Source organism: Morus notabilis, unplaced genomic scaffold (genome assembly GCF_000414095.1).
Source record: "Morus notabilis unplaced genomic scaffold, ASM41409v2 Scaffold137, whole genome shotgun sequence".
Lineage (NCBI taxonomy): Eukaryota > Viridiplantae > Streptophyta > Magnoliopsida > Rosales > Moraceae > Morus > Morus notabilis.
Window position 1 is genome coordinate 613,347 of NW_010358172.1, and position 10,843 is coordinate 624,189.

The 10,843-nt window shown below is 39.5% G+C and overlaps 1 protein-coding gene across 1 annotated transcript in view; it reads left to right on the forward strand.

The window, feature by feature from the left end:
- Nucleotides 1–403: 403 nt before the first annotated feature.
- The window catches only part of LOC21407754 (protein HUA2-LIKE 2), a 19,844-nt gene continuing 9,404 nt past the window's right edge, over nt 404–10,843 (forward strand). The window contains exons 1-3 of the mRNA XM_024161614.1: nt 404–814; nt 1,269–1,345; nt 9,007–10,837. Of these exons, the coding sequence (XP_024017382.1) occupies nt 692–814; nt 1,269–1,345; nt 9,007–10,837 (2,031 nt within the window). The 5' untranslated portion in view covers nt 404–691. The remainder of the gene's footprint in view (nt 815–1,268; nt 1,346–9,006; nt 10,838–10,843) is intronic.

Sequence of the window (10,843 nt, forward strand, 5' to 3'; positions counted from 1 at the left end):
CTACTATTTACCGTAATTTGGTAAAACGGTAACGGTAAAAGAAATCAAGGTACAAATTAATTTCCCTATTTTGTGTATTTGTATTAAATGGGCCTGGGCTTAGTAAAACTGGATTGAAATGGGCTTAGCCCATATAAGGTATTTCAGTCGGCTTGGAGTTCGGACTTCGACATCAGGAGTTTGACCCAAAAGAAACACTGGCCTTCAGAATTTGGGCGGCCTGTCCGACTTACGAGTTGGAGGGTCACGTGCAACTTGCACAGTCCAGGTGCACGCTAGCACATTGCCCACTTGGCAAATATACTAACCTACGCCGCTACGGCGCACTTTAGCTCCACTCCCATCCAACCAACACATATCTCTGTTTGAATGCCATTCTTCCACGTAAAAATACTCTATTAGACCCTTCCGAACTTTCTCTCTCTCCCCCGCTCTGGAAATTAGGGTTTCATACAGGCTTCTTCACTCACTTCTCCGTCCCTATTTATCTCTCTTTTCTCTCTCCATCTCTCTCTTTCTTTCTCTCTCTATTTCTCCGCTCGATCTTCGTGTTTTCAATGCCTGCGATTCTCTGCCGGAGATTACTTACCCGGTGCCAAATTGTTCAATTTCTTGGGCGATTTCGGCCTATCAAGGAATTCGTCTGTTTGATTGATTCCGAATAGCGTGCCCTAGTTTAATTGGGTCTCCGATGGCGCCGAGTCGACGGAAAGGAGCCAGCAAAGCAGCCGCCGCGGCCGCCGCTCGCCGGCAGTGGAAGGTCGGCGATCTTGTGCTTGCTAAAGTCAAGGGCTTCCCTGCTTGGCCTGCGACGGTACGTGTTTTTTGCGAAAAAACACAAGTTTTTTGTTTATTATCTATGAATTTTGATGTGCCGGTTTTAGGTTGCTAGGGGGTTGCATATTTTTGCTGTGTGCCTGGTCGTTCGATACACTTTGTGGGATTGCTTAATTGTTGGTTTCGTAGATCTGGTTCAAAAGTTTTTCCCTTTTTGTGCAAACTATGTTGGGGCATCTTTTTGCTCGGCTAGGGATTCGAATATCTATGTGATTTGGAGTGTGAGTTTAGAAATTGAATTTCATTGAGGTTGAAGCTTTCAGCTTTGTGTCATTGTGCGGTTTTTCTAATACTTTTATGGACTATTTTGTTTTCAATCCATGAATTAAGTGTAGCTATAGCCAATTAATTAGAAATTAGTTGTGCCTTTTATCTAAGAAGATTTACAAACTTCATCACTCTGAGCTTATCAACTTAGTTTCTGGTCGCAGGTAAGTGAGCCGGAGAAGTGGGGGTACTCTACTGATTGGAAGAAAGTACTCGTGTATTTCTTCGGAACCCAACAAATGTAAGTATCAGTGCATCATCAATAACCATTCTTGATTAACTTTAATGTAGAATTACTTGTTATGCTACTTTAGTATTTATATATGTTACATTTTCAAGTGTTTGTGCCTTCTCTTCCAAACTAGGATTAGGACAGTATGGGGTTAGATACGTAGATATTTAATCTGCGTTGATTTGATGTTAGTATGTTCCTACTGCATCTACCATGTAGTTGGAGAAAGTGATGGATAATGAGGCTGGTTATGCTTAGTAAAAAAGAAACAAAGCCGATACGTTATGCCTATAGACATTTGGTAATTGGTACTACCTTTCTTTTTTTAGTTTCGTTATTTTCTCGGTTACCAATAATCCAAATGTTATGCCCTTTGTTCAATTTCTTTTTTTCTTGATTCAAATGTAGATTGTTTAATTTCATTACATTTTAGTTGAGCTATATATATATATATATATATATATATATTGCAAGCTGTCCCTGAAAGAAAGTGGTGGAATTTTCATGGTGATTTGTGATTTCAAGGTTTTTTTTGGTTGGTAATATTCATGTAAAGTTGGAAAAAAGCAAATGATACCTGTCAAACATTCCCTTGATTTATGGCCTTTTAACTTATAACCTTAGTGAGGACAAGAAAACTCATTTAGAGCGCGATAGGCTTGAATTCTACCTATGTGCAGAAGTGAGTTAAGGTAAATTTGAAATTTTAAAATCTTAAAATTTAAGATTTCACATTGCTTCTCCTTAAGTGACAATTATGTGGAAAGGAAGAGGCAAAATTCAAGATTTTTTATTACCTTAGATCAATGTTTAAAAGGTGAAATCAGGAACCAAGGCGTTGTGCCTAATTGAGGTGAGACATAGGCCCCGAGGCAAGTCGAGCTGTAAGAAAAAGGAAGAAAATTATAAAAATTTCAAGATAATTTAGAAATATGCCATAAATAAGCAACAGGTAAACTTAGTTTATCACAAAACACAAAAAACATAAACCACATAATAAGAAAGTGTGTTAAGTCTGACTCTAGAAATGTAATGAAGTCTTAGTCTTCCTTTCCGTCTTTATTGTATATGTTCTCATTATGCACCTCTACCATAACTTTAAATAGAGCGAAAAATATTGGAAATAGTACAAATTGTTGCATCGAATGCAAATTCCATTTTATAAATTAGTCCATTGGTCCGGTGTTCTTCTATAGGAACCACCACTATCAGGAATGAAACAAGAACCCGCCGGTTCTTGAGCACGGTTTTTTTTTTCTCCTACATCATTTAAAAAGCACGTGCCACCACCACCAGTAGGAATGAAACAAGAACCCGCCACTTCTCGAGCCCGATTTTTTTTCTCCTACATCGTTTAAAAAGGTGTGTGCCTCATATACCTCGAGGTGCTCCTCAAACTGAGGTGGTCTAATTGTGCTTGGAGGCACACGCCTCTATTCCAAAATTGTTGCTTACGCCTTTTTTCATAGAGGCATACGCCTCGAGGCTTAAATGCCTCGGGGCGTTAGGCGTTAGTCTCAAGTGAAGAGCCCTTTTGGGCCCTTTTTCTTTGCTTTTATTATTATTATTATTATTTTATTTTTATTAAGTAAATCTTAGCATCGCTTCTGAAGCTCTAAATGACTATGAATCGGAAGCAAAAGTGCAAGTCAAAACTCATTATTCAACTCAGCCCCCACCACATCTTTGAGTTGAGCAGCAGCAGCAGATACTTCTTTTCCTCTCCTTTCTTTTTGCTAAATTTGTCTCGAGACATTTCAAAATTCATGCTGAACTAATTTTCTAGGATTAAATAGTGGCCAAAGAGAGAGAGAGAGAGAGAGAGAGAGAGAGAGAGAGAGAGAGAGAGAGAGAGAGAGAGAGAGAGAGAGAGAGAGAGAGAGAGAGAGAGAGAGAACATAAACTTGACTTTCTTTTTTCTCTTTTGCCGTTGAAAACTCAGTGTCATTACACTAAGTACATAAGACGGCATAGGCAAAAAAACGTGGCTTGTTAATGGGGCTTGATCGTGTAGTGTAGTGTTAGGAGTGAAACGTGGCTTGTTAATATGGCTTTTATCATGATGAGGTAGGAAGGATACATGGTTTTCACATTTTTTTTTAATGAAGTGTTTTAATTTTTGTGTTATGTGATGAACTTCATGCATAAAGCCATAGTGTGACCAGTTGGGGCACGTGCCCCCACTGAGAAAGCAAAGAATAAAAAAATATGAACTGTAATTATATGGCCTATATCAAAGAATGTCTTCCTATATTACTGTTTTGTGCGGTTGTGCCCCCACTAGATCAGTTACTCTATCTTGTGTCTTTGGGCTTTCTTAAACTCCTTGTTTATTTTGGGCTTCATTTGACTCTTTCCAAATTACCAGAAAAATCATTCTATTTTTATGCCTTTCATTATGCTCAAATCCTTTTCCTATTCAACATTTTTAAAGCTTTTCCATGTTTTGGTTTTTTGGTTTTCTTGCTAATATTAGTACCTCACTCCTTTTTTGTTCAATACGTTGACTTCTCTTTCTCTTTCCTTTTATATTTTTTTCCTCCTCAAATGATACTTTTAACTATTTTCTTATCTCTATTAGTGTGGTAAACTTTGTAGTTCTCTCAATATTTCTCAATTTCTAATTTTCAGATCAACCTTTCAAATTATTATTATTTTTTTCCTAGTTTATTGTCTTGATATCGTGGTTTTGATGTACCCAAGTTTCTTGTTTTATTTAAAAACGAAATTGTAGTCATTGATTTCTATCGAGAAAAAATGAATAATAAATTTTATTTTTGTTTGTGAATTGTGCCCCCACTGAATTGACAGTCTGGTTTCGTCACTGATGAAGTTAGGTTATTATTTTAGTCTATGATAAGTTTATGAATTTTCTTTAATCTTATTAATGTTTTTCTTTTTTATTCGAGGCTTACGCCTTGCCTCAATTAGACAAAACGCCTCAGTTCCCGCTTCCGCCTTTTAAAACCTTGTTCTCCTATAGAAATTACACACAAAAAAAAAGACGTCAGGTAGATACAAAGATCAAATAGTAAGGCCACATCTCCCTTAAAAAAACAAGGATTATTGGCACAAATGGTCCCCAATCTATTGAGTAAGTGATAGTTTGGTCCTCAACTTTTTTTTTTTGGGCAAATCATCCGTTCAAAAGCTAACGGCCTAATGCACGTGACCACCAACGTGACCCAAGCTTCCTCGGTCTTTCAATACCATTGGGGCTAATTCCGGCCCAATTTGGACCAGGCCTCGCGATTCCGGCGTGGAAGGGGCTGGTTCCGGTGCTACGGAGACAGATTACGGCGTGACGGGGGCTGGCCTCGACGATTTGGCTGCTGTTTGGATAGGGCCTCACGATTCCGGCGAGAAAGGGGTTGATTCTGGTGCGGCGGAGCCAGCTTCCGGCGGGATTGTAGTGGAGTCCCGCAATTCCAACTCCATTAAGGCTGATCCCGGTGAGACTGGTGTTGTTTTCGAAAATTCCGGCCAAATTTGGAGCGGGTCTCATGATTCTGATGCTGTGGAGGTTGTTTCCGGCGAGGTTGGGGTTGATTCCAGCGAAGGTAAGGCATGGTTTGGGAATTCCAGAACTATTGAGGCCACCGTTAGCGATTTGGGGGCTGTGTTCCCAAAAGTGTGGATTGGGTCTCGTGATTCAGGAGTGAACTGGGTCGATTTTGGCATGGTTAGGGTTGGCCTCGTAATTACAACAATATTGGGCCTAGTTCTGGTGCAATGGTGGTTGGGCCTCAACATTTCAACACATTTAGGACTGGGTATAGTAAGTCTGTAGCTAGGTATGAAGCAATTGGTGACAGAGAGGTTGAAAGAACGAAGACTTGGTTAGCTGAGAAGGAAACTTCTTTGTTAATGATGGGTTTGTCAAAAGCTTTTATGGTCATTGATAAGCTTGATCAGGGGGCTCCAACTAAATTGGCGGACTTTGTGGCTGCTTTCCAAGATACAAAGAAGATGAAGAAAGTAATTGATTGGCTCCAATTTGAAGACGTGTCTTACAAGGACAACATCAATTTGGGGACTCAAATCGAGGAACTAACAAAGCCTTTTGTTCTCAATCATTTAGAAGTTATTTTTCAATTTTATTTCTTGATTTTCACCTTGAGGACAAGGTGATTCTTTGGGGCGGGGGTAATGTTAGGAACCTAATATTTAGAAGTCTTTTTCAATAGTCTTAAGGAGAGTATAAATAGGGGGTTTAGTTGCTAGGGTGGGGAGGATGAGATTTGGGGAGAATTTCTGGTGTTTCGGCTGTTAGCTTGGGAGGTTGTGGGGTTCCTCGAAAATCCCTCTCTATCTTTATTTTCCTGTATTTTCCATTCTTGCCGATTGTGAGCTTCGTTGAGCTCACTGATGTTAGTAAATTGATTGATATTCAATAAAGAAACTATTAGTTGGATCCCATTCAAATACTTGCTGGTTTTCCATTTCTTTTGAGTTCAGGATCCTAACAGAGAGAGATTGGTGTTGGTGTTGCGGTTTGTGTGAACTTGAATACAAGATTGGCGAGTTTTTTTGGTGATGGAAAAGGTTGGGAGAGATAGAAGGTTGGATAATGGAAATGGGTTTGAAGTTGATGGTGGTGATGGTGATGGTGGGCTCAAGGGTGATGGTGGTGGTTTGGCGTTCATGGCTGCTCCATGGAACTCTAGACAAGATGAATTGGGCCACGTGGGTGGTCACGTGCATTGGGCCGTTAGCTTTTGGACGCGTGCATTGGGCCGTTAGCTTTTGGACGGATCTTGACAGAAAGGACCAGATTGCACCTGTTTTAAAAGGTTGGGGGTCAATTTGCCAAAAAAAAAAAGGTTGGGGACCATTTGTGCCATTAACCCAAAAAACAACAAACAAAACAAGTCTTCCCTTGAAAAATGCAAAACACTACGGGCTCGTTTGGTAAGGGGGTTCAAACTTGGAACCTTTTGGGTTTGAACCATGTGTGAGGTTCTGTGGGGTTTGACCTGTGGTTTGAACTTTTGTTTGGATGTGTGTAGAAAATTGGGTTGGAACCATATGGGTTCAAATGGGCAAAACCTAGGGGGGGAGCCAGGTTCTCGTTTTTTGGGTTGAGGTGAGTTCAAATGTCCCATCTGGGTCTCAATCCATATGTTTTTTGGAGTCTTAAACGAAGGTTGGGGACCATTTGTGCCATTAACCCAAAAAACAACAAACAAAACAAGTCTTCCCTTGAAAAATGCAAAACACTACGGGCTTGTTTGGTAAGGGGGTTCAAACTTGGAACCTTTTGGGTTTGAACCATGTGTGAGGTTCTGTGGGGTTTGACCTGTGGTTTGAACTTTTGTTTGGATGTGTGTAGAAAATTGGGTTGGAACCATATGGGTTCAAATGGGCAAAACCTAGGGGGGGAGCCAGGTTCTCGTTTTTTGGGTTGAGGTGAGTTCAAATGTCCCATCTGGGTCTCAATCCATATGTTTTTTGGAGTCTTAAACGAAGGTTCTATTGGGCCCTAGGTTCAAACCCGCAGAACCCCCTTACCAAACAGGGCCGTTAATGAACAAATAAGAAGGGGAAGGAGTACCTATTGTCGCAGCTTAGTTGCTAGAGTTGAGATGTCCATGGTGTTGCTGTTGCTCTGTTGTGTTGTTTGGCTGATGTGTTGTTGTGCTTTTCCATGTTTAGGTAAACTAGGGTTTCAAAAGTGATGATATAACTTTTCTTTTTAATCCTAAACGGTAGCCCATGTCTAAAATAGGACAATTTTACTATGGAAGGGGAAAAGAGCCCAATTGCGTCAAAATTGTCCAAAGGGCTTCTCTAATTGAGGCTTGAGCCTTAGGCGGCTTAAGGTGAATAGGCATTTTTGCCTTAAGGCATGCGACTCTTCTTGGAGGCAGATTCCTAAAAATGCCACAAGGCTTCCTCATTTTGAGGGTACATTTTTAAAAAAAGAGTGCACCTCGTACGCCTTGTGCATGCCCTGATCTGAGGCAGTCTTGTGGCACTTGAAGGTGACAGCTCTTTTAGTTGAATGAGGTTTACGCCTTCTGGAGACTCACACCTTAAGGCGTCAAAAGCATTTGTAGTTCTTTTTTTTGTTTTTTTTTGTTTTTTTTTGTTTTGTTTTTTGTTAGCCTCAACCTGTTTGCTTTTTTAAAATTGTATGTGAACGCTGATAAAAATGTTCATTTTGTCCTATGAACTTTTAATGTTATAGATAATATTAATATGCTTGAACTTTGAAATTAAGAGGAAAATTATTATTTATAAGTTGATAGAGTTATGGCACAAAGTTACATAATCTACCTCTTAAATAATGGGAGGGAGATGGCAAATGGCCAACTCTTCCAAGCATGTATTGGACATTATTCTTTTATTATATTGTGACTATGATCTAATGGCTTCAACTTTTTCTTGGTATTGTTCTTTCATTGGGAACCTCATGTCAGTTTCATGGATTTATGGAAGGAGATCTTCCGTCTATAGGATGGAAATAATGCTAGGAGCAAATGTGTCCTTTGCGATAGTTTTGTGAAAGTTGGAGAAGTACGCTTTCTTGTTGACATATTGGCATACATGTTTAGTATTAATGTATACAATTTTTTATGCCCTAAAAGTTGTATATTAGTGGAATATCCATAAATTATGCTATACTTATTTGAATTTATAAGAGAAATGTAGCTTTAGATTACAATGAATCGATGAATTACAATGATCAAATACATAAATGTACATTTATAAATAGGTTTAATGTCAAATTAGCTCTTGAAGGATAGTGGTTGTCTCACTTTACACCTTTACAGTTTAAAATGGTACAAAATTGTCCCCCAAGCTTATCAGAAGTTGTAACTTTGGTACTTATGGTAATGAAACACCAATTTTTTAACAGTTTTAAACACGTGTGGGTCACGTGAATCGCTTAATTGAGGGAAATTTAGTAAATTAATAGACTAAAAAAAGGTTGCAAATGCTTCCTCACTGTGACCCCAATATTGCCTCTTCTTTTCCTTAAAACCCCACTTAGCATTTCTCTCCTATATTGTCTTTTACAAATGACTCATATGACCTAAAGGTGTTTAAAACTAATAGAAAATTGACGTTTAATGAAGTAAGGATCAAAGCTGCAACTTCGGATAAGTTCGGGGACAATTTTGTGCCATTTTAACTATAGGGGACAAAGTGAGACAACACCATTCTTCGGTGGTTAAATTTGAAAATTAACCCTTATAAATATGCATATATAACTATTAACTGGAACATATTGTCTTTCGTCAGGTAAACAAAGTTGATACAAGTTTCATTAGTTCCTAGTATGTAATTTGTACATTTTAACACTTAGCACCAAAGTGGCAAATGGTGTTTGATCTTTACCCCATCTTCTTTCTTCTGGAAGATGTTCACAGAGATGTGTTCTATCACGGTAGTTTTTGTTGTTTCAATTGTAGGCACTTTGCATTCTCTGTCTTCGATTTTTGTTCTTTATGTGAGCTGTCTGAGAATCTCTTGGAATTTCATATTGATAAAGCTGTGTAAGATTCAGTATACTACAGTACTTGTATCCCATAGGTGCCGCGTGCATCTTTCTGTTGAGTATTTTGTCTTGTTGGTTTTATGTTATTTTCCGAGTCTTTCCGCCAGTCTTGAAGAGCATAGTTAGCTTTTGTTTTACTTACTTTGACGAATATTTTGTCATGTAGAGCCTTCTGCAACCCTGCTGATGTTGAGCCATTTACTGAAGAGAAGAAACAATCTCTTCTGATCAAACGTCATGGGAGGGGTGCTGACTTTGTTCGTGCAGTGCAGGAGATTGTTGAGAGTTACGAGAAGTTGAAGAAACAGGAGCAAGATGATGGTTTCAACTCTGAAGAAGTGGCTCATGCGAATGGTGGGAACTCGGTTGAGTCATCATCAAACCTTGAGTCAAAAGATCATCTTGAAGCTCCTGAAGCTACTTTTGATTCTCAATTTAACTCTCCACATTCTACTGCCGGTGGAAATGAGCCACCTCATCATGCTGATAATACTTCACCTGCTGCACCTAAAGATGCTGTGGATGGTAAAGAGGAACCTACTGATTCTGCAGCAGTTTCAGAAAAACCTTTATGTACCTTGTTAAGAAAAAGATCTAAAGATTTGCCTTTGCAAAATGGCGTTTCACAGAGAAAAGAGGCGATAGTTAGAAAGTCTAGAAGCTCATCCAGGCTGGAATCTCGTAGGTTGCGAGGTTCAACAGTGCAATGTAATGATAGTGGCAAGAATGCAGCGGATATATCAGCTACTGTCACTCGTGATGAGTTGTTACGAAGAAATAAGCAAAAGAGGAAATCAACGGATACCTCTGAATGCGATGTTGTTGATTTATCTGCTTTTGTTTCAAGTGGGAGCACTGATGACAATGGCTCTGAAATTGTCACAATCGAGTCTGACGCCTTTAGTTTTAATGAAGGTAGTACTATTGATTCTGATTGTAAAATTGAGCACTCAGAGACTCTTGTTGGATATGTGGATGGTGATGTTGAGTTGAGTAAAGGTCTTGATCTCCAAATAAAGGCTGTTGTTATCAAGAAGAAAAGGAAGCCAAATAGAAAGCGGCCAAATAACGATGCAGTACCTACTGGTACATTAGATAAGGAGGCGAGTGTGCAAAATACTAGTGAAAGTTCCCAAAATGCTCGTGAAAAGATGAATGGAGGCTGTCCCAAGGAAGATGGAGATGAGCACCTTCCTTTGGTAAAACGAGCAAGGGTTCGGATGGGTGAATCATCTTTGAAGGAGCCTAATAGCGTTTCAAACACAGAAGAGAATACCCAGAAGGAAGTTACCTTAAATAAATCAGGAGCAATTAACAAATCTTCACATTGTGTTGATTCTACTGATAGGGGCTCATTTATGATGAATGCAGTGATGGATGCATCTCCTTCACGAGGTACTCAGCTTCATGAAAGTAAGTCTCAGCCTTGGAAACCTAAAAAGGACCAGTCATTTGGCTGCTCAGTTGATGAGGAAGCTGCCTTGCCACCATCCAAACGCCTTCATCGTGCTCTTGAAGCCATGTCTGCTAATGCTGCTGAAGAAGGTCAGTCACATATTGATGTGTCATCTGACACGAATACACAAACTGGTGTATATTCTGTTTCTCCGATGAGGAGATCCCCTGATATGATTATGACCATAGAAGGGAAAAAGGCTGGTGAAGTGGAACTGCAGCATGTGGACTCTATCAGTGGTAATGCTCAAGGGGTTGATGTGTCTGGATTTGCTACCAGTTTTAACACTAGTGCAGTGGAAAATGATGAATTACTCCAGGAGACAAGCTTTCATTATCTAAAAGTTGAGCATTCTAATGCCCAAAACAACAAATCTGGTGAAGAATGTTTCACGGATGCTGGGCATCATGCTGATGCAAAAAACCCTTGTGGCGGATCCAATAATGGTGAACTTGCTGCAACTGCAGTTCCAACTCAAAGCCCAAGGCATTTATCATCTAGTCCCAACAGAAAAGAATCTGATGTCAGATCTGTCCAAGGTTCAGCA